Source organism: Carassius carassius, chromosome 9, assembly GCF_963082965.1.
Source record: "Carassius carassius chromosome 9, fCarCar2.1, whole genome shotgun sequence".
Lineage (NCBI taxonomy): Eukaryota > Metazoa > Chordata > Actinopteri > Cypriniformes > Cyprinidae > Carassius > Carassius carassius.
In genome coordinates, this window is record NC_081763.1 from 7,508,959 (window position 1) to 7,532,484 (window position 23,526).

The following is a 23,526-nucleotide window of genomic DNA, read 5'->3' on the forward strand; positions in this document are numbered from 1 at the left end:
TTGATGGGATCCTGCTTGGAGACAGGGGCTATGCCTGCAGGCAGTATTTTATGACGCCCTTCCCTGACCCAAACCCTGGACCACAAACCCGTTACAATGCAGCTCTAGCCAGGACAAGGGCACGCATTGAAATGACCTTTGGGCAACTAAAGGAAAGATTTCAGTGTCTGAAAAGTCTGAGGGTTGCACCTGACAGGGCCTGTGACATAATTGTTGCATGTGCCATATTGCATAACATCGCCACTATCAGAAAGGACAGGTTTTTGATTTATTAAGCCTGATGATGACCTTCAGCCAGTGCACTTGGACCAACCTAGTGGCAGAGCTGCACGGGACAGAATTGTGGAAAACCATTTTTGAATGTGTAATAAAAGACGACAAATATGCTTAGTTCCCGGAGGTTTATTTAAACAATTCTTTAAAGAAAAGCCAGCATGTCATCTTTTGCCTGCAATTAGAGATGGTAGTATGGTGAATTTACATAACTATGTGTCAAATGGTGTATTAGCACTTACTCTGAAGGTCCTTTTGAAGCAACTCTATCTCTAGAGCAATTTTTCTCTTTTTCAAGTTGTCAAGTTCAATTTCTCCTCTTAATTTGTGTTTTTTCAGCTCAAAATACTAAATTTTTTGTTGAAGATGCCGTTTATAGAGGGAACGGATGTCACCCTGTCATTTTGTAAAAAAAAAAAAAAAAAAAGTCAAAACATGCCTCATGCTACAAAAGTAAAAAGTAAAAGTACAACACTGTCCACCTCTGTATTAGTTCTTTGTGCAGACTCTTCTGCAAGCCTTTCTCTAGGTGTGGACTCAAACTCAACTCAAATTGCAGACAGAAAGAATAGGTACACAAGTAGGCTATATACAAATTAGTGTAAAGGTATTTATGCACTTACAGGTTCTTCCTCCAAAGGACAGTCTCCTGAGAGGGTTTCTTCACTGTCCTGTGCAATGGAAATAAATGGGTATTACAGAGTGTTGCACTTTCTTCCCTTTATGCAAATTAGAAAAAAGTACACAACTTACTGCATATGCTTCAGCCACCACTTGCATGGGAACAGGTAAAAGTGTTGGTGTATTATGCAAAACTGCAAAGGGGGGGGGGGGGTAATGACCAGTAATGCCTACCAGTAATGAAGGTGTTGCTGCTACTGGTCCCTGTCTTTGGGTCTGAGGAAGAGCTGCCCCCAGGGATGCCCTCCACAATGGTTCGGTTTTCATTCAATCCAAGGGCCAGCTCCTCTGCTGGGGTATATTGTGGTGGTGCAGGACCACCACCTGTTTTTTTTTTTCAGCCTTTTTCTTGGTGGCTGTTATAAAAAACAAACACATCATTTAACAGTGGCTTTTAAAAAGGAAAAAAGTGGCTTTTTAAAATAAAAGACAGTATGAATTAAAGGCTACCATTTTGTAGAATATTCTTGTATTTCACTTTTACTTGTTCCCATGTTCTAGTTGGTCCAATGGTGGCTCTCACATTAGCAAAAGTAAATATTACAGATAACTCAGATAACTCAATCCAGCGATACTAATCATACACAACAGGTGTGTTCGAAGAACCCAATTAGCCGGATCATGATTAGCACGATGATATCATCTTGGATGTGTCATTTGATCTCGGATGTAATAAGCAACGTACGAAGAACGGGCCCCAGGAGGCCAAAACCTGTATCTACAAAACAAGAATCAGCTGTTCAGATATTCTACACATATACAATGATAAACCTCAGAATTGATCCTTTAAACCATTATTTTCTTTTATTTTTTATGAAAAGGGATGATTTAGAAGTATAAATTATTATTATTAATTTAAAAGAGGCTATGTGGGTGGATTTTTCCATTGGTCTGAACAAAAATTGCAGACTGGATTATTGAAAATGCAAATTCATTCCCGGCCAGTAGGAGACGCTTTTGGAACATCAGAAATCTCCCTGGTAACAAAGCAGCGCTCCGCTCATAAACGCTACTTTATCAGATAAAATGAAAATGCCATCAAAACTTTTCTGTAGACAGTCAGTTCCCCTCAGAGATATAAAAACTTGAATTAGTGAGAATTAAAAAAGTGTGAAAAAATTCCACTGATGAGTTACCAGTGTAAACCTATGTGCCTGGGCTCAGTACAATTAACTACACTCTCCAAAGGCTGCCTAATTCTAAACTTACATTTATTTTCACTTATTTTAAGTACAAATTTAAATGAAACCTAAAAATAAAGTAAAAGAAACTATACATTTAAACACCTCAAATCAACCAAAAAAAGTAAATGCATTTAAAACAATAAACATGTAATATGCACCGTTGCTCAATATTTAATTACAGCTTCAAATGCATGATATTTTTATTTGCTACAAGCAGGATACACACAAAGCACGTTTGACGCGGACATGCAGATGGCTGTTGTAGTAAATAGCAACCATTAGCATGTCCGCACTTAATGCGCATCTCATATATGAAAAGCATTTTAGGGGGACCTTGGCTTTAGGGGGTCCAAGGCTGTCGCCAACCTTTGCCTAATGGGTAGGTTTGCCCCTGACCATGTATACTGGCAGATATTTTAGTAGGAAATGAAAACTGCATTTTTAAAAGTGGTGGATACATGAATGTTTAGGAGCATCTGCTTTCCATGAATTTTCCTTCTGTTGTGAATACTGTGAAACTCTCAATTTAGTGCTGAGGCAAACTGAAGATGGTCCTTTCCTGTCTGTTCTCTTTCTGTGCCTGTTTTCATCTCTTGAGGATCCAATTCCAGCTTTGATCTTTCAGCATTTTTTCCTTCCAGTAAGGTCAATCTGACTTTTCTTAACTGCTTCCATGGGTTACTTTGAAACGCTTTCCAATATTAACTTTTCTTTTCTTCTCAAATGGTGCAGGTGATGGAGTTGATGCTCAGCCGAACCTCTCTCAGAATTGGCCTGAAAAATAAGTATGTACTATGTTTTCGCAGCGATGCCTTAGAAACTTTTCAGTTCCCCAAATAACTTTCCAGTGAACTTTTCAGTCTTTTTATGAAGAATATTTTAATATTTAGATCCTTTTTCCAATAAAAAAATTATTTAATTTCTGATGGACAGGTAAAATGAAGTGGCTGGACTATGTCTGTGGCACAACAAATAGCAACAGAGTGTCTGTCAACCGAATGCACATCACAAACTGCTGCTCAGGTATTTTGACTTTAATTAAGCCAATTTTTTAAAGCCCAGAACACCCTTCTTTTTGGTAGAAAATGCATGTAACAGGGCCAGATTGGACAATAAGTGCTCTTTCTGTGGATTTGGGGTATAAGATTGTCTTTTTACAGGTTATTTATTTTCCTCCCCCAGTTTACCTTCTTCTCCTAACTTCAGAAAGAACAAAACTGGAAAACATATTAACTGGCTTAAACTCTGAGCTGGTGTCCAGTGCTGATTTGAGACGTGTGTGGATGGAATGCAGCAGATGATGGAGTGCTTTCCTCTCCAAGCACAGCAGGTCCAGAAATCCTCGAGCTATATGACTGGGCTTGGCCTCCGTTGCTGTCTGATTTGAGTCAACAGTCTCTTTCTTTTACCTCACACCCTTCCCTTTTTCCTTCTCTGCCCCCTTCACACTCTAACTTCCAATTCCATCCACAAACCGAGCTGCTCTCTTGACACCTCTGAGTTTTTTTGGACTAGACTGATGTCTCAGCATGTCATTTCTTCCTCTTTCCTTGTGACACGGGGGAAAGGGATAGTTGTTTGATCTTCAGAGGCCATTTCCACATCTTACAGCTCTTTCTCATCTTCAAATGACAGTGCCTCGGGGCGAGCAACTGCAACTGCAGTAAAGACAAAGCCACATGCCAGATTGAAGTCATAAAAGATGTGCATCTCCTCTTCTTCAGGAAGCACTTGGAAATAAACCGAGATGTTCTTCCAAGACAGAAAACACTGTAAGAATTCCAGATTGTTCATAAACTGTAAGTTAAATAGATAAATACGATACAATTTTTTAACTCACCTGTAAAACAGTATAAACTCATTAAGTTTCAGAAGGACTGTGTCTATGTTCCTGATTACGAAAGAAATATGTCCAAATTCTATGTCCCATTTGACTTTTTTCCTCCATGGAACACAAAAAGATGAATGCAGTGAATAAATACAAGTGACCACAAGCAGTAAATGTTCAAAAAGGATGGGAAAGCATTATAGAAGTATTGTAAAGATGAACACTGTGTCTGTCAACTTTAACTTTAATTGATCAGAAAGCAGCAGCACAAACTTTATAAACCTTTTCATTTTGTGTTTCACAGAAGAAAGTCATAGATTGGAGCAACATCAGTGAGTGATTTTTCATTTCGGGGTGATTTAGTTACTGATTCCTCTTTCTTATTGTTAAGATACCATATGGTATTTCAGCCTAGACAATGGTAATGCTGACATGTCTTGACATGTCACACCCTCAGTGTCAGATAGTGTGTGTGTGTTTTTTTTTTATTGCCCCTTATGACAGTTCCTCCAACACAAGGGCAGCTGACTAGTTGTCAGTCAGCGAATTGAGGTCTGATTAAGCTGTAACCAAGATTGCAACCTAAATTTTTGAGACATCCGTTAGTATTGGAAACGATCCTGAACTAGAAAGACATTGCACAGCGTGCATCTTTTATCAAAACAAGTCAATAATCTTAGCTAAACTGAAAGGCATAGTAATACATTGTACATACTACGGTAGTAGTAGTGTAAAAGGTCTTTAATAGCATCTCAAAAGACATGTTCTTTGTTCAATCCTACAATAGGTGGAGGTGGCCGATAAGGCCTTTTATCTGAATTAAAATTGTGGAAATTTATTTTAAATATATTAATATTAAAACAAATTCTTAATGGTTCATTTTAAAATAGTATTTAAGATGTAAGATGCACTAAATAATAGGGGTGTAACGATACGCGTATTCGTATTGAACCGTTCGGTACGAGGCTTTCGGTTCGGTACGCATTATGGACCGAACGGTTCGTTGGACTAATTAATTATATTTGGAAAATAAAAAAAATTGTGAAATATAATGATATGCGTTCAACAAGGTAGCCCAATAACCCAAACGACGTAACAGGCAACGCCCCTGACACCCCCCGAAGAAGAAAAAAACACCAACTTATATGTTTATGTTAGGCTACTCAGTCAAGCGCTCGCTCACTCAGTAATACAGGCTGAAGGCGCGTTGCAAAATGGCCAATGCGTTTAACAGGGAATCCAAAGTGCACCCAAACACCAGACCTGTTGGTTATTGGAGGATCTTCTATTTCTGGTCTGTTAAACGCATTAGCCACTTTGCAACGAGCCTTCAGCGCTTACTGAGTGAGCGAGCGCCTTACTCTGTAGTGGAAAACGTAGGTTTTAAGAACATGCTTAATGTAATTGAGCCCCGTTACAATATTCCTTCACGAGCCCATTTCAGACAGACCGTAATTCCTGCTTTGTTCCAAAAAACATAAGCCCTATAGAGAACCAATTGAGTAAAAACACACTCAATATAAAGAGTTATAGAGTTCCAAATAAAAAGTTACATCTTTGTATTTGTTCATAACTAATATAACATTTTCATTTTTTTTTTATAAGGAGCTGTTTTTGTTTTATACAGTATGCTGCTAAGAAAACACCATAGAAGATGGGTAAAGAATAGCTCCATCATTGTTCAATGTAAAAAAAAAAAACATACTTTGTTAGTTTTAATAAATAAAACATTTTTTAAAAATCAAGGAAATTTATCTGCTAATTTTTTCTTTTTGCTGTATCTAAAACGTACCGAACCGTACCGAACCGAACCGTGACACCAGTGTATTGGATCGAACCGAACCGTGAATTTTGTGAACCGTTACACCCCTACTAAATAGATAAACATGTTATCTGTAAACGTACTATAGATATTATATGGATAATAGATATATTTGTTGTAATATGATAGCATTTTTGCATCTACTGGACTGACTGCAGTGGAAATAATTTGTGACATGTTATGTACACATAGTTGTTTTGGAAAATACTACTGGTTTTGTAGGCATGCGGGTGTAAAACTACACAGTGCTGACACACCAGAGAAACTATTATTTAGTTTGTGCAATAGATCTAGTGCAATTGGCCAAGCGTTCGTGAAATGTCATAATACAAATTGTCTGAAGTGACAGCAAATGGCACGGTCATTTTCTTGCTGTTAGGCTCTTTTACATAATTTATTGCGCACCCGAATGGAGCTGTATGTTGGTTTGGATGACAGCCTGTGTAATTTAGCTTCTCTGGATCAGCGAGCTGGCGTTGTAACTGTGACTCAAAGCCTATTTAAAGAGAAGATAAGGTCAGTATAACAGGTCACTGTCAGCTTTGTAATCCTAAAAGAAATGCCAAGACAATATAATTGTTTATAACAATTTGAATTCATTCTTAGTGATATAACAAATCAAGTGAATTTGATGTCATATACAGGTTATGGTGAATACAAACCAGTGTTTGTGCTAAGAGATACAATAGATTTCTCTCTGAGTGCTGCATGGTGATTAGAGTTCTGACACCTTCCTCCTACTTCTTTTTAGCGTTCCCATTTTTTCGCCTCCCCCTCACTGCAGCTGACATCACAGAACATCTGTTGGTTGTGCAAACCCGCCTCTGAACTCCACGTTAAGTCATAGCACTCGCCAATGTCAAAATTTCTTCATCTGAGACCGGTTTCTAAGAGAAGGAGAGGAGTTGAGGTTGCATGGGCATACTGTGTACATTCTGTAGGTGCCTGTGAGTATGTTTATGCGCGATTCTCATGTGAAAAACCAACGGTGCGTCCAATCAGGGAAAAGAATTTAGCTTTGCTTTTCCCAGGAAATTAGGCTACTTTTCTCCTAGCTGCATTGGGGCAGAAATATCACAGGCCATTAGGCACAGAAACACATGAGCACTGCTCTTATTAGGCTACAGTGTACAGTTCCAGATCAGAGAAATGCCCTCTCATAATAATACAATTAGATATATTGCATGTGCAGGTGGAAGATTAAAAGCATAACATTCCCTGATCTAGAACCAGACACACAAAACAGGTACAGCAGACCAGGGTTTGGAACAGGATACAGTGGGGAACATATTTATTTGATCCCCTGCTGATTTTGTAAGTTTGCCCACTTATAAAGAAATTAAGGGTTTGTAATTTTTATGGTAGGTTTATTTTAGATAGAGACAGAATATAATTATTTTTTTTTAAATCCAGAAAAAAAAAACATTATATAAAGGTTAGAAATTTATTTGCATTTCAGTGAGTGAAATAAGTATTTGATCCCCTACCAACCAGCAAGATTGTACATCTGCACAAGGCTGGAATGGGCTACAAGACCATCAGCAAGAAGCTTGGTGAGGAGACAACTGTTAGTGTGATTATTCAGAAATGGAAGAAATACAAAACAACCATTAATCGCCCTCGGTCTGAAGCTCTATGCAAGATCTTGTCTCATGGGGTAAGGATGATCATGAGAAAGGTGAGGGATTAGCCCTGAACTACACGGGAGGAACTTGTTAATGATCTTAAGGCAGTTGGAACCACAGTCGCCAAGCAAAACATTGGTAACACTACTCCACAATGGACTGAAATCCTGCTTAAGAAGGCACATGTATCTGTTTGCCAAAGAACATCTAAATGATTCAGAGAAGGCTTGGGAGAAAGTGCTGTGGTCAGATGAGACCAAAATTGAGCTCTTTGGCATTAACTCGACTTGTCGTGTTTGGAGGGAGAAATGCTGACTATGAACCCAAGAACACCATCCCTACAGTCAAGCGCGGAGGTGGACATATTATGCTTCGGGGCAGTTTTTCTGCTAAGGGTACAGGACGAATTCACTGCATTGAGGGGCAAATGGACGAAGCCATCTACTGTACATTTCTTGGACGAGAACGTCCTTCCCTAAGCCAAAACACTGAAGATGGGTGATGGATGGGTCTTACAGCATGACATTGACCCGAAACATACCGCCAAGGAAACAAAGGAGTGGATCAAGAAGAAGCACAATAAAGTCATGGAGTGAGACCTCAGTCCTTAAGAAAATCTGTAGAGGGGGCTGAAACTTTGAGAAACTTTTGAGTCTCTACTAGAGAGAATCTGTAAAGAGGAGTGGATCAAAATCCCTCCTGAGATGTGTGCAAACCTGGTGACCAACTACAAAAAAAAAACCAAAAAAAAAAAACCAAGGCCAACAAGGGTTTCTGTACCAAGTACCAAGTCATGGTTTGCTTGGCAATCAAATTCTTATTTCATTTACTGAAATGCAAATCAATTACTAACCTTTATATAATGTTTTTTTTATGGATTTTTGGTTGGTTTTCTGTCTCTATAAGTTAAAATAAACCTATCATAAAATTACAGACCCTTCATTTCTTTCTAAGTGGGTAAAGTTACAAAATCAGCAGGGGATCAAATAAATATGTTCCCCAATGTATGAAGGTCTAAACAGGAAGAGATAGATAGATAGATAGATAGATAGATAGATAGATAGATAGATAGATAGATAGATAGATATAAATCTATAAATGCTATTTTTCTGATCAAAAATATACAGTAAAAAATAACAATATTATAAAATTGGAGATCGACGACAGAGAAGGTAACATAAATGCAATTTATTTTAAAAATATAAATCACGCTTTGCACCTGTATCTTTAAAGTTAATCTCATTAATAAATATAGAAAGGTAGTAGAATATATCTGTATGAAAAGGGGCTCTAAAACTGACAGTACAAAGAGTGAAGACACAGGTTTTTTCACTGAGGCAGTTGTGAACTATTTACATTATCATTTGAAGTCTGGAGCAATTTGCTGTGGAAGGTAGTTTCTAACACCAAACAATATAACAGTGACGAGCACATGTGAATCTTTATCTGCTTGGCCTTTCATACTAGAATCCTCTGGCCAGACAAACACATGACTGGGCTTTGGTAGGTTGTTTGCTGTATAAATAAAAGGGAGTGTGCTGTCAGAGTGATGTTTAACTGAGTCATTCCCCAGGTCCACTCCTGTCCCATCATATCCCCATCATTAAGACTGGTTGCCTGGGCAGATAATAATGTGATGTGGGATCCTTATTTGAATTGCACTCATAAGCTAACAGTGACGCCAACAAAATTAGTTACACTGCATTAAAAAGACCATGGATTCAGTAGCATCAAAATGACAGAAATTAATTTATAATAGAAACTATAGCTATTTATTATTAATAGGATCTACATTTATAGCATTGATGCATCAAGATAAACTAAAATTATTTCAAATAAGTTATATTAACCCTTATGTTGTGTTCTGTTTTTTTATATTATTTTTTTTTTTTTTTACTTTTTTTGACTCCTGAAAATTCTAGTTAATGACCGGCTTACAAATAATTGCTTATACATTTCTCGTTATGTTATATATTGTAACCAAATATTAAATTATGACTTTTTATCGACTTGTTTTCTTTCAGTTAGCGCAGGTTTTGTATTTATTTTTGAAATCAGTTGAACTAATTGATTTCTTACATGTTGACAAAAAAGCCTGAACCCAAGATTTGCTTATAATATAGCATAAATATACATATATATTTTTAAAAGGCTGGTCATGTTTGACCAATTACAGCAAATTAGATAAAAGATTTTCAGCACAGTTCAAGGGCCAAAATAATTTAACCTAATTTAACCCCTTTCTTTTTTATTAAGGTCCTGTTACTACAATCCTACATCTACATGACTGTCATCATTGTCATCAAATATATATGCAGTTGTAATTGAATTTTAATATATTTTATGCATATATAGTTATAGCTTTAAATCTAGTGATATCTACTGAATAACAATAACATCACATTAAAGATATGCTATTGACGGAGAGCTCCTGTCTGCTTTGCAGCCAATAACGAGAGATTGTATTATTCTGCTACCGGTGATAAAATGATAACCACATTGGTTTTGTATTGTTTTATTAACCAGCTTCATGCTTATCATTAGTTTTTGTAATGCTTAATGTGTGTACTCATTAACCATTGCTCACAAAACATTAATGTAAATGTATGATGAGATGCACGTCTGTAGTGGATAAAAGGAAAACTCCTTTTAGAAACGCATCGAAACACATCAGCTCTGTTTTGTGTAGTTATATAACGTTATATCATTTCAAATACAATTTTCCCCTTCACAATAGCAGCGTTTCCGCGTTTTATCCTACAAAACAGTGATAAACAGATTAGCTAAGGTTGTATCAAAGCTATTCTCTTCTGCCATGTCAGCTCACTACTTAGCCTTATATTTATTCAGTCATTTGATCCACTTAGGGGCATAAATGTCGCTTTAACAGTCATGTTTGCGAAATATGAACATGGAAATGATATACGATACCTCCATGAATAGCCTGTCTTTTTTGTGGTACTAGGTAACGCGTGACGTCAAAGAGTCTTTATGACGGGCTCTACGTAAGTGTATGAAATCCTACTCATTTTGCTTGATGGGAAAGTGAGCAAATGAGCTTGAAGGACGTCAGGAGTAGGACCCGCCTCTCTCTCGAGGCTGTCCAATCACATCACGCGGATTCGACGTTCGTTTTGTTGTGACCTTTGGAAGCGCGTCCCCGCCCACCGCGTGCCCGTGGCGGAGGAAAACTATAAATAGAGGCGTATTGACAGCAGTAGGGGACGAAATTGTAAAACACCCATACAGAGGGGGTGGAAAGGTTCTTATTGGGAAGGTGAAACAGCAAATACCTTACAGATAATTGGGAGCAAGATAAGAAGAAGAAATTAAAACATTTCAAGTCTACCAACTGGAATACCTTTATGTTAACTAAATGTGAAGAAAGAATTTATATCAGATTTTTATCTATTTGCACTAGTTAAGGCCATACTGCTGAAAATCTTCATTTTGTAAACTCAAGTAAGTATTTCATTTCTATGTATGGCATTGCTGTTTTTTTTGTGTGTGTGATTTGTCCCGTTTATTAAAGCATCTCGTTTTGTACTGATCATTGCAACCGGTTGTCTGTAATAGTTTAGTGAAACCTTAAGAGAATTTAAATGAAGCCTGCTGCGTCAGTCGTGGGCTGTAGACTTAAGAGCTCGGTGGGATTGCCAACTGTGGCAAAACACCTCCTTACATTAGGAGCCTTACGATATTTACAGAGAAATGCAAATGATCACATAATATAAAATATGATATAGGCTAGGTTTAATTTGTCAGCATATCCAGTTAGAATCGCACAGAATTGCCTACAGCATAAACCGCTTTCTTGTCTCAGATGATGCATTTCATAGCGTATATGTATCAGTTTCTAAACTGTACATTATGTCCTCGCTTTAGTTGTCTTTAGTACCCCGTGAACTGGGTGGGAGCAACGATACGATCTCTGACGCCTATATTCGCTTTAAATGTACAAGCGAAACACAGTTTGGTTTTATATTTGATTTTATAACCAACGCATGAACCATTTATCAGTTTGTTTTACCATTCACGCGCATTTTAATTTCTATTCGCTTCATCGACGACCGTCCGCTGATACGTGCGCGTGCTGACTGGTTTTCATATCTCCTCGTGACACGTTGGGTTTAATTATTAAAGTCTCGCATGCATTCTTATGTCTGGTTTCCTCACGCCGTGTATTTTACAAACGTACGTGACGAGATAAAGACAGAGTCCGATTATGACGACAGCAGTAGATTGGTCACAGTTGTGCAGGGTCTAGTCAGGGCATGTTAGTTATTACGTAACTCGATCAGCTCCGCGAGTCCCAGTGCATCCTTCCTATAATGGTAAACTGCAATTATAGGACTAGCTTAGCGCTAATATTATGCTCGACAGAAGGTGTTGTCTTTAATTTAACTTGAGTTGAAATTCAGCCAGTGCACTGAAGTTTAGGATTGTCTGTGTGCCTGTGTAAAATCTAATCCGCTCATGAGCCTATGAATGCACAAGCTGTTTTATCAAAACATTCAAGCTATTTTAATGAACCGTCTATTAAGAAAACTGACAGACGGTAGCATGTTCCAGTTGTTATTTCCAACAGTGACTAATGAGCTGGAGTTATTAACGCTATTTGTTTTTGCTTCTCTCTAGGAACCGGATCAGCCGTTTGTGGACTGAGACGTTCCCTCTGCAACCAGCACTTTGGTATAAACCCTTTTCCCCCAAGTTTCTGTTTGTTTGCCTGGCTCCAGCCGAGCCTTGCCCTCTGGTGGCTTACAACACAATACGTGAATTCAAACAGCCAACGGTGGTGATACTCCAGGGCAGCGCAGCAGCTATGCAGCTTGAAATCCAAGTAGCACTCAACTTCATCATTTCTTACTTGTACAATAAGCTGCCCAGGCGACGTGTCAACATTTTCGGCGAGGAGTTGGAGCGACAGCTGAAACAGAAATACGAGGGACATTGGTACCCGGACAAGCCATATAAAGGGTCTGGATTCAGGTGTATACATGTCGGGGAGAAAGTGGACCCAGTTGTAGAGCAAGCAGCCAAAGAAAGTGGGTTGGACATTGAGGATGTCCGCAACAACCTGCCTCAGGACCTTAGTGTCTGGATTGATCCTTTCGAGGTGTCTTATCAGATTGGGGAGAAGGGACCCGTTAAGGTGCTCTATGTGGATGACAGTAATGAGAATGGACTGGAGTTGGACAAGGAGATCAAGAACAGCTTTAACCCAGAGGCCCAGGTCTTCATGCCCATTAGCGAACCCCTAGGCATGTCCCCCACCTCCAGTTCCCCGTCCCCACCGTTCGGCCAGTCGGCGGCGGTCAGCCCTACCTTCATGCGCCGTTCCACGCAACCTTTAACCTTTACCACTGCCAGCTTCGCCGCCACCAAATTCGGCTCCACGAAAATTAAAAGCAATGGGCGGAATGCCAACAAGGTGAGCCGAAACTCCCCCACCAACCTGGGCCTGAATGTAAACAACCTCCTGAAGCAGAAAGCCACGTCCACATCCATGCATTCTCTCTACGGCGTGGGCTTGGGCGGTCAGCCGCAGAAGCCCTCTGCCCTGTCTCCCAACGCCAAGGAGTTTGTGTTCCCCAATCTCCAGGGGCAGGGCAGCCCAAGTGCAATGTTCCCTGGGGAAACGTCCCTCAATCTCAGCCCTCTCCCGTACAATAATGCCTTTGATGTGTTCACAGCCTATGGAGGCCTTAATGAGAAGTCCCTCATGGAGAGTCTGAATTTTAGCTTGAGCAACATGCAGTATTCTAACCAGCAATTCCAGCCAGTGATGGCCAACTAGAAAGCGAGAATACTACTAACGACCAGAGATATGTGATGAGTTCACGTTTGGAAAATCCCCCCGAAAAATAAAAATAAAAACTGTAAAGTCCCAGTGAATAAGTCAAACGATGAGCCCGAGGGGTGAACCATGTTGTTCCCTTGAGTATTTTTGTCATTCTTTTTACAGTTAAGCTTGTTGTACAATCAAGCTTAGTTATCTAAACTCATATTGTTTTGTTTTTAAGTTGTTTTCTTTTGCCAACCAAGCACAAAATTATTTTTACTGACTGTTTTAAGATATCTTCATGAAGAAGAAAACTACAAATCAAGGCCTCTAATAGTATTCAAGGTATAGCTACACAGCCAATTTTCCGAGGATTGGCCTGAATGCTGAATGAGGGATTTCTTGGTCTTTTTTCTAACTGTATAATTAATTTAGTAGAAAGTTTGTAAAATATCAGAGTATATATTGTTTCTACGACATATTGCATTTATATCTTTTTACTACTCCAGTGATCTGTGATGGCTGCAGCAGCTTTTGTTATATTTTTTTTAATTGAAATTGTAAAATGAAATCCATCTTTAAAAACATCAACTATTCTAAAGATTGTGTACAGAATATTCCATTGTGTTGGGATTTAAAAATATTAGATTTTTTTTTTGGGGGGGGGGGGGGGATAAGAGTTGTATTTTCTGTTAAGAGTTCAATGATTTTTGCTATACTATGGACAAAATGTAATCGTATATTAATTTTGTACCAACATTGTGCAATACTTGACAAAAACGAATAGTATAGCAAAGTATTTGGAGTCAGTGTCTTACATGTAAAGAGGGACTGATAGTTTATAAAGTTTGTATTAAAATGCTTGAAATTATACTCTTGGTCTTAAGCTTTTTATTCAAATCTTCATTTTATATCTTTACTCTTTCACTGCTCCCATTAGGAACTGAGTATTACTCATACATACTACTAGATTACTGTTTTACTATTGTCTTTTTCAGTCTGATTAAAAAAAAAATGTAGATGCCGGAGTACATTTCCTTAAATGGGTTTCCATAATGTAAGTATGAGCCATGACTCATAGTGTAGCAGTCAGATCAGCATTTATTTTTATTATCGTGAATTGTAAGTTACACTCCTCATTTGCATTTATCCGTTTACCAGATACTTTAATTCAAAGCAAATAAAGTGCATTTTATCAGTATATGTATTCCCTGAGAACTGAACCGTGACCTTGTTGTTGCTAGCACCATGTCCTTTCAGGAAAATAGTGGAGCTTCGTTTAATGGAATTATTAGAGGTTTGTATTTATACAAGCTTTTCTGTTTTCTAGCAGTCAGATATAGGTTTTTATACTAGTTATCCCCTTAACCACAAGCATTCACTACACCTTCATAAAGAGAAAAGACTAACCAGGTTTGTTATCCAAAAACAAGTTTAATGTTTGATGAACATTTGAATCCGTTTTGGATTCTCCCATGGTACTATAGCAGAACTATGTGAAGGTTGAAATATGTTTTGCAGTATTGTTATTACTGTGCCCCCGTGTTTTTCAGAACCGTGTAAACAGCTGCTGCTGGATTCAAAATGATCTGCTGTTTGATTAATGCCAGCTAGTTGCTCTAAGCATTTAACGGCTCTTCTGATTCCAGTTAGCAACATAGATCTACATTTAGAGCTCTAATTAAGTTGACTGAGCAAAGTGAATTAAGGAGGGATTCACAGATGAGTTAACCCACAACCTCACTTTCTCTGGTAGATTTTGTCACCCTTTACTGCATAACATCGATGCTAATAGAGCAAGCTTTCTACATATTTCAAGTTTTCAGACACCTGTTTTACAAGGTAAAAATATAGTTTGAAATAAAGGTTGTTAGTTGGTAACCATGATTCCATAAAGAATCTTTAACATCCATGAAACCTTTTAATTCCACAAAAGATCCTTTGTAGTGGGAAAAGGTTCTTAAGATTATTAAAGGAATAGTTTGCTGAATATTTCCTCACCCTCAGGGTGTAGTGGAGTGTGTTTACACTGAATACATTTTTACCAGTTTTTAATTTTTGTGTGATATATTTCTTTAAATGTTCTTCATACTAAGTTCTTTTAAGAACTGCTCACTGAAAGATTATTTTGAGAACCCCAAAATGGATCTTCTATGGCATCTCTAAGAGCATATGATGCATAACAAATTCTTCCTCCAAATATGGTTTAAGTAATTAGATTACAAAATATTTTAGACCTCATTTGCAAATCTTGCTCTTCTCATTCAAAGCAACCCCCTTCTACCAGAACATCAACCCCTTCTGACAGCCTTATAATGCAGAATAAATAAAGCTGCTTGCCAGGCTTATTTGTCTAACACTAGGTCAGGAATATAAAGTCCTCGGAGGGCGTCTTCATGTGCCTCTATGGCTGCACAGTCTTGTGTAGGTGTTAAGCTTGGCAGCTCCCTTTCAGTGCAGCTCTGAACTTTGCCAACTCAGTGAGTCAGAGAGATGAGTTGCACCACATTGAGACAGGTGCAGGTTTAAGGATGGCAGCAGAAGATTCAGTTACACTCGCTGTTTATCACTGAACGCTAGGGCAAGAGGATAATGACAGATTGGGAATACCTACGTTTCTGCTGAAGTTTTAAATTGATTAAACAAAAAAAATTTAATAAAACAAATTATGACTATTACTAATCTATTTATTATTTAAACCGATGATATGTGCAATTGTCTTGCATAGCTAGACTAACAGCATAAGTTTATTCAACATATCTTTTTCTGGTTGAGAATCACACACTTAGACAGGAAGAAACTTGTGTAAGTAGCATGTAAAGCAATCAAACACACTTTGTTTGGTTTTTACATGTCTATTCTATTATAGCTATTTCTATAACAATTTGAATCTAACGCCATTTTTAGATTTCCAGGGTCATTGAATGACATGTGGAAATCACTCTCAAACCCTGAGTTTTCCATTTTGTGACAATAGAAATTATCCACACATCATAGACACAGAGTCTGATGTGTGATGTTCAGTGTTGGGGAAAGTTACTTTTAAAAGTAATGCCTTACAATATTGCGTTACTCCCTAAAAAAGTAACTAAATACGTTACTTAGTTACTTTTTATGGAAAGTAATGTTACATTACTTTTGCGTTACTTTCACGTTACGTTTTAAATATGAGCAGGGCTTGATTGTTTTTAATATAAGAAGTTCTGTTTATAGCAAATGTAAAAGCCCTTTCACACCAAAAAGTGTAATGAATAAACCTCAGGCTGAAGGAAAAGTAAATTCAGGTCTGTACAGTAGAACACAGGAGAAGAAGGTTCAACACTCTTCAGCAATAAAAAAAAACAATGAAGCACAATTGTTAGTTTATCTAAAGTCATTTTTTAATTATTAGTATGGTTGAACTGGATCATTAAAGGTCAGCAGCAAAGACACTGTTAATAAAATGGGAATAGATACATTTGTGTTATTTAATATATTTAGTTATTGCAGGTTTGCGTCATATTCTGAGTTTGCATTTCACTGTTTTGATTAATTTTGATGAATACTAAATCTGTTTTGTTTTTTGTTTTTTTTGTGAGTGGGATGAATTAATGCACATTCACATTTAGTGTAGAACTACAATAACATCATGTTTACACAGCGCACACAACGCCTCCATACTTCCGATTTCTCCCAATATGGGAACAGGAGGCTTGTCAGTCAAAAAATGGGAATACAAAGTAACTGGCGTTATTTTTTTGAAAAAGTAACTCAGATATTTTCTTGTAAATTAAAAAGTAATGCGTTACTTTACTAGTTACTTGAAAAAAGTAATCTGATTACGTAACTCGCGTTACTTGTAATGCATTACCACCAACACTGGTGATGTTAGTGAGCGGATCCTTCCACAAGCTTTCTCCTTTAATTATTGACTTTAAAATACCTTTGCAGAATCAAACTGGCCTAGTTTTAAACAACTCTGTAAGTTTCAGTTATTCAGAGGTTCAGATAGCAGAAGTATTCCTTCCTTTTTGTGACAGTGAGACTGTGACAGTGGCTGGTGTTGTGTGTACTGAAGACTTCCACTTATGTGGTGCAGATGGAAGACGTTCCCAGTGCCACAGGAATGAATCTCAGCACAGCTGCAACTAGCTTGCTGACTTTCTGTTTTCATTTTTTCAAAGAAGGAAAGGCTTTGACTTCAAGCTTCTCACAGGTTTACTTCAAAGAGTTCACACTGTTCGCTGTTGTGTTTAATTAATGAACCTCATTACAGTGACCATATGTCCATTTCGTGTGTTCTGACATTTTTCTCCCTATATTTTCCTTGTATTTCAGAGGTTTCACAAAAAAAAATAAATAAATAAAATAAACTCATCATCACCCTACACTTCATCAACCAGTCAATTGTATCCAAGTTAATTTAAAGCCATTTGTAAAGTTCCCGACCTGTTGTATTGCTACGGTATACACAAAAAAAGTGAGGAAAAATAATAAATCATTTTTGGAGTTAACTCCACGCACATGGAAGAGCTGCAGGAACTCCGGAGGCCTATACCATCACCGACCCCCACTACTGTATCTCACTCACAGTGGAGGAGCCACAAGCGGTGTGAGAGGAAGCAGAAGAGGGGTTAGCGTGGAGGTATCCGTGCTAGGCTAATGGCTAATCCACACAAGCCAGCTATCCCAACCATCGTACTGGCTAACATACGCTCTTTGGACAATAAACTGGACTACATCCGACTACTATGCTCAACTCAGAGGACTGTAAGATACTGTTGTGTTTTTGTGTTCACTGAAACATGGCTCAGCAACAACATTCCGGGCTGCGCTATTCATCTCGATCAGCTGACATGCTACTGAGCGGACAGAGTTCTCGTCGAGGGAGATAAGACCCGTGGCGGCGGGGTTTGTGTTTACAGCAATGATGCATGGTGCCGCGATGCTTTTGCGGTCTGCAAAACTGCTCACCCCGGTGGAGTTTATGATAATTAAGTCCCAGCCGTTCTATCTATCGAGGGAATATACAGCCATACTGCTTGTTGCTGTATACATGCTCCAACAGGAGCAAGGCACTAAAGTGAAAAAGTGTGACATGACATGTGGCCAATTATGGTGACCCATACTTGGAATTCGTACTCTGCATTTAACCCATCCAAAGTGCACACACACAGCAGTGAACACACACACACCCGGAGAAGTGGGCAGCCATTTATGCTGTGGCACCCGGGGAGCCATTGCTGTTTTGGTGCCTTGCTCAAGGGCACCTCACCCCCCACCTAGAATTCTTGCCGGCCCAAAATTCAAACTAACAACTTCTGGATTACAATTCCAAATCTCTAAACATTAGGCCACGACTTCCATTTGTGTGTCATCCTTTCACAGGGGCCATGCTAATCTGTATCGATCCAATTTTAGTATATGCGCCACCGTGGCGACTAAATGAACTGTACCAGCACATCAATGAGCAGCAGACAGCCCACCCAGATACTTTTCTCATCTTAGCTGGGGATTTCAACCATGCAGATTAAAAGAGTGTGTTCCCAAAAATACACCAACACATTGACTTTCCAACACGGGTTAACAACACTCTGGACTTTGTTTACATCACCCAGAGAGGAGCTTACAAGGCCCTCCCCCACCTTGGTGCCTCAGACCACATCACTGTCATGCTAATGCCTACATACAGACCGCTTGTTAAAGTCACCAAACCATTCAACAAACAAATACATGTGTGGTCGGAAGGGTCGTCAGAGGCTCTTCAAGACTGTTTTGACACCACTGAATGGAATATGTTTAAGCAGGCTGCCACATAAAATAACACCACAGACCTCCAAGAGTACTCCAAGACTGTCACTGCCTACATCACCAAGTCTACTGATGATGTAACAGTCACAAAGAAAATCACTGTCCGGCGTGGATGACAGGGGAGGTTTACAGACTTCTGAAGGCTCGGAACGCTGTCTTCAGAGCTGGAGATGAGGTGGGCCTGAGGACAGCTAGGGCCTACCTATCATGTGGCATCAGAGAGGAGAAGAGACAGAGACAGACTCCAGGAGGATACCCCATCAATTCAGCGACAGCAGAGACACTTGGAGCCTGTGGTAGGGCATTCAACACAATCATCCCTCAACAGCTCATTAACAAACTGGCAAACACACGACTGCATACGTCATACAACTCCAATCTCTTCATTAAGTTTGCGAATAACATAACTGTAGTGGGTCTCATTAGCCGCAGAGATGAGACAAATGACAGGAGGTGAGCCGTCTGGCCGGTTGGTGCAGTGACAATAATCTCTCTGAACGTGGAGAAGATGAAGGAGATTGTTCTTGACTTCAGGAGAGTGCACACTCAACTTATTCCTCTGACCATCAACAGTGCGACTTTGGAGAGAGTGAGCAGCACCAAGTTCCTGGGTGTGCACATCACAGAGGACCTCTCCTGAACTGACAACACAGAAGAACTGTCCAAGAAAGCACAGCAGCATCTCTATTTCCTCTGCAAAATGAGAAGAGCCAGACCCCGGCCCCCACCATGTGCACCTTCTACAGAGGCACCATCGAGAGCATCCTGATGAGCTGCATCACTGTGTGGTATGGCGCGTCCCGCCACAAGTCACTTCAACGCATAGTGAGAGCAGCAGAGAAGATCATTGGTGTCTCTCTCCCATTCCTCCAGGACATTTACGGAACCTGTCTCACCCGTAAAGCCCTCTGCATCGCAGGTGATCCCACACACCCGACACACGGCTTCTTCAATCTGCTGCCATCAGGGAGGAGACTGTGGAGTCTCCAGGCCAGGACAAGCAGACTGAAGGACAGCTTCATTCATCAGGCTGTCAGGAAGCTGAACTCCCCCCCGACCTTGCCTCCCCTCCCCTCTTTTGCCCCAGGCACCATTGAACTCTGAACCCCCTCTCCTCTTTTGTCCCCCCACCAGGTCCTTCCGCTCCCCACTCCCACTAACAAACTCTGACCTGCACCAGTCACTTTGTGCAGCATTGTTCTGCTCACTACCTCATTCAATAACCTCTTCAGTCAGTTTAAAAAAAGAACTGTTCTCTGAGCTTTTTGTCACTTTAAATCAGTCTAAATAAGCTCTTTTGCATCTTTCATGTGCCTTGTGATGCTTTATTTAACTGTATTTTATTTTCATTTAAAAAAAAATGTAAGGTCCTTATTTGTATAGTTGATACTTAATCTGTATCTATCTGTATTTTTATGCTCTACTATTAGTGTTATCTCTATGCACCAAGGGTCTGACTGTAACACAATTTCAATTCTGTATGTATGTGCTGTACATGTGGAAGAATTAACAATAAAGCAGACTTGACTTGACAGACATAATCATTACTAAACATTTTTGTTTCAAAATGATGTATTTGGAAAGATTTACGTATCGATTCTGCAATAATACATATAGAATTAAGAATGTGTCAAAGATCATCCACCCGTGGTTGTTTGGATATAACATCACGCCCCGAAAGGTTAAAAAAAGCTTTTAAAGAGCCACTTTAGTGGGCGTCATGCATCAAAGGGTTAATATTATATAAGTCAATATATAATTATCATATTTTATGTTGAGCTACAAAACAAAACAAAACATATTTTATTCATGCACAACTGACCTTGATACATTTGTTTTTGACTGCTAAATAAAGTTTACCCAGATGACTTCAACTCATGACATCTACTAGCTTAAACATTAAACCAGAATATAAAACTATAAAAGAACTATATAATCAGTAGTCATATCTAGAATTAATTATTGTTTGTTTCATTTAATCTTTAACTAGGGCTTGAAATGCATGGATATTTGCAGTGAGTCATTTGGGTAATGTGTAACCTGTATTTGCAAGCATTGTTTTACAGTGTATGAGATGATATGCTAAGCAAATGGTAAACGTCATAACACTTGTAATATTTTATTTATCTGTGCCGATGGGAGCCCGTGGCCCTGCTGGAGCTCGCTGAATGAATGTAGGAGGTTCTGCTCGGCTTCTCGTGGGAGGTGTTGCATAACTGTGTGGATACCGCTATCTTCAACAACACGTTAGTGGGGAAAGGGTGGCACACTTCCCAAATGCCATAACAGGTTCCCCTGAACTCACCGTGTGCTTGCTGTTTTTCAGAATATCTGTTTTTGCAATTATGTAAATTCCCTTATGTGTCGCTAGAGTTGAACTGTTAAAACTGACTTTGCTTTTTGTTGTTTTTTTTCTGCTCAAGGACTCAGTAAGATTCTGTTTCATGTGAGGGCATGAATACAAACAGAAAGTCTGAGTTTGTCTTTCAAAGAAGCTCAGAGCCTTGAAGAATCAGAAGTGGGTGGATTAGATGACCTGTGCTCAGCTGCAATCTGCCACTCCAAGAGCTTCATCTCTTCGTGCTTTGAGTTGATCTATAGGGGCAGTTATGCATCATTATTTAGGCACATCTGAGGTTATTATTATGGGTCGTGGTCTAAGCTGATATTGAGTGAGTCATAATCAATGCTTGTGGCTGATCTGGGCTGATACTGTGTCAGGTATAATTAACATATGGGCTTATTTGGTTATTTTTGGCTTGTTTTTGGGCTTATCTGGCAGCAGTTATGGGTCATTATTGCTTAAGCCCTGGAGCCCTGCAGAGTTTAGATTTAACCATAATTAAACATGCATGATACAACTTATCAAGTCCTTCAGGCTTATTTGAAAACTAAATGATATGTTTGTTGGAGTAGGGTTAGAACTAAACTCTGCAGGGCTCTGGGAATTCAGTTTGACACCCCTGTCATAGCAAAGCTATGAGGGCTGATCTGGAGTCATTGTTATGGGATTTGCTCTAGGTTGATACTGGGTTGGTTAAAAAAAAGGTTTGGGCTTATTTGGTCATGTTTGTCATATTTTTTGGGCTGATCTAGGATCAGTTATGGGTCAATATGATGGCTGATCTTGGGTTAGATATGCTTAAAAAATTAGCTGATACTCGCTCCATTATCATCAACGATTGATCTGATTGGTCACGTTCAGCTTATATTTTAAACTGATCTGAGATCAGTTTTTGATAATTTTTGAGGTTGATCTAGGGTTAGATATACATAATTTTTTCAGCTTGATATGAAGTCATTATTATTGGTCATGGTTTTAAAATCAACATATGGGCTTATCTGAGGCAACTTATGGGTCAATATTCAGGCTGATCTAGGGTCAGTTATAGTCTTTATTTCACCTGATTAGGAATTGGTTAATGGTTTAGGCTGAAATGGTGCCAGTTAATTATCATGTTTTTGGGAAGACTTCTCATGGACCTCACATTCTAATAGTGATTTTAGTATCTTTTTTATACATTTCAAAAATGTATAAATTAATTACAAAATAAACAAATAAAAATCACAGTTCTGTGTTTTTTTTTGTGCTGCTGATGAAGCAGAAATTTGCAAGCCAACAAGAATTAACTTTCTTGCTTGGTTCTTTAAGGGAAACTTTGTTTTCACAAATACTGACTCTAAAAAGTAAAAGGTATTGCAGTCAGCTCACTAGAGTTTGTGAGTTCAGTTTTCCTCTGTCAAATTCTGCTAATGATGACCCAGTGAGAAAAAGAGTGCAAGAGAGTGAGAAGAGAGAGAGAGGTTGGGTGTCACTTTGCCTAATTACCATGTGTGACAGAATGTGTATGACAGGATGTGTAAGTGTCAGTGTATGTTCTGTATTTCTGTGTGTGGCAAGATAGTAGTGAAAACTTTGCATGTGTGTCTAGTTGAAAATGCCTATGACTGAAACTGTTTATGCATGCAACTAAGTATATAAGTGTGAGATACATGTGGTCTATATTCAAAAGCACATAGAAATGTTTGACTGCATTTAACTATGCCTAAATTTGTAATTGTTTGTGAGGTTTTGTTTCCGATAGCATTAGATGGTCTGGTTGGTGGGATTTTTTATTAGGCCGTTTTTATTAGTAGCTGGTGTGATTTACTGGTTGTGGTCCACAGCTTGGCTTCTGACGACGTCAACACTCAGGACTGCCAGTTATAGCAGGGGAGGGTGTAAACACAGTCTGCTCTCAGTGAGATGAACAGAGGAGCGGCCAAACCACAACACTGAACCAACATTCACAACCAGAGCACTCTGCAGGCCTTCAGGGAGCTGCTGTAGGTATTTATGCAGACTGGTAGAACCTGTTCACTGCACAGGTGGGAGAAATGTTATTTTGAGCCATTAGGTTATGCAATGTAAAATATAAGAATAATTAGAGAGAAAAGCTCTGGTTCATGTTGAAGCAGAGGTTTGTGAGCCAAAGATAAGAATAATCTTTTTTTTCTTCTTTTTACTGTAAAGAAAACTGTTTTCCAAAAATGGCTAA

The 23,526-nt window shown here is 38.9% G+C and overlaps 1 protein-coding gene, 3 long non-coding RNA genes and 1 pseudogene across 4 annotated transcripts; 1 reads left to right on the forward strand and 4 right to left on the reverse strand.

The window, feature by feature from the left end:
- Positions 1-817: 817 nt before the first annotated feature.
- Positions 818-1,361, reverse strand: LOC132148508 (uncharacterized). The gene is made up of 3 exons (XR_009434923.1): positions 1,129-1,361; positions 1,027-1,088; positions 818-944 (listed from the first exon to the last, which is right to left on the reverse strand). It is a non-coding gene; the product is annotated as an uncharacterized LOC132148508 (long non-coding RNA).
- Positions 1,362-2,293: 932 nt separating this feature from the next.
- LOC132148829 (uncharacterized) lies at positions 2,294-4,188 on the reverse strand. The gene is made up of 2 exons (XR_009434968.1): positions 3,979-4,188; positions 2,294-3,908 (listed from the first exon to the last, which is right to left on the reverse strand). It is a non-coding gene; the product is annotated as an uncharacterized LOC132148829 (long non-coding RNA).
- A 1,856-nt stretch (positions 4,189-6,044) lies between these two features.
- On the reverse strand, positions 6,045-10,541 carry LOC132148828 (uncharacterized). The gene is made up of 3 exons (XR_009434967.1): positions 10,345-10,541; positions 6,451-6,675; positions 6,045-6,284 (listed from the first exon to the last, which is right to left on the reverse strand). It is a non-coding gene; the product is annotated as an uncharacterized LOC132148828 (long non-coding RNA).
- An 89-nt stretch (positions 10,542-10,630) lies between these two features.
- Positions 10,631-13,842, forward strand: LOC132148830 (protein Tob1-like). The gene is made up of 2 exons (XM_059557561.1): positions 10,631-10,875; positions 12,052-13,842. Exon 2 carries the CDS (start codon positions 12,239-12,241, stop codon positions 13,211-13,213), a length of 975 nt encoding a protein of 324 aa, XP_059413544.1. The 5' UTR covers positions 10,631-10,875; positions 12,052-12,238; the 3' UTR covers positions 13,214-13,842.
- Positions 13,843-18,520: 4,678 nt separating this feature from the next.
- Positions 18,521-18,618, reverse strand: LOC132150842 (U6 spliceosomal RNA; annotated as a pseudogene).
- Positions 18,619-23,526: the final 4,908 nt, after the last annotated feature.

Bases quoted from the DNA above. Each gene is read 5' to 3' on its own strand.
- LOC132148830 (XM_059557561.1), top strand. From the start codon at position 12,239: ATGCAGCTTGAAATCCAAGTAGCACTCAACTTCATCATTTCTTACTTG.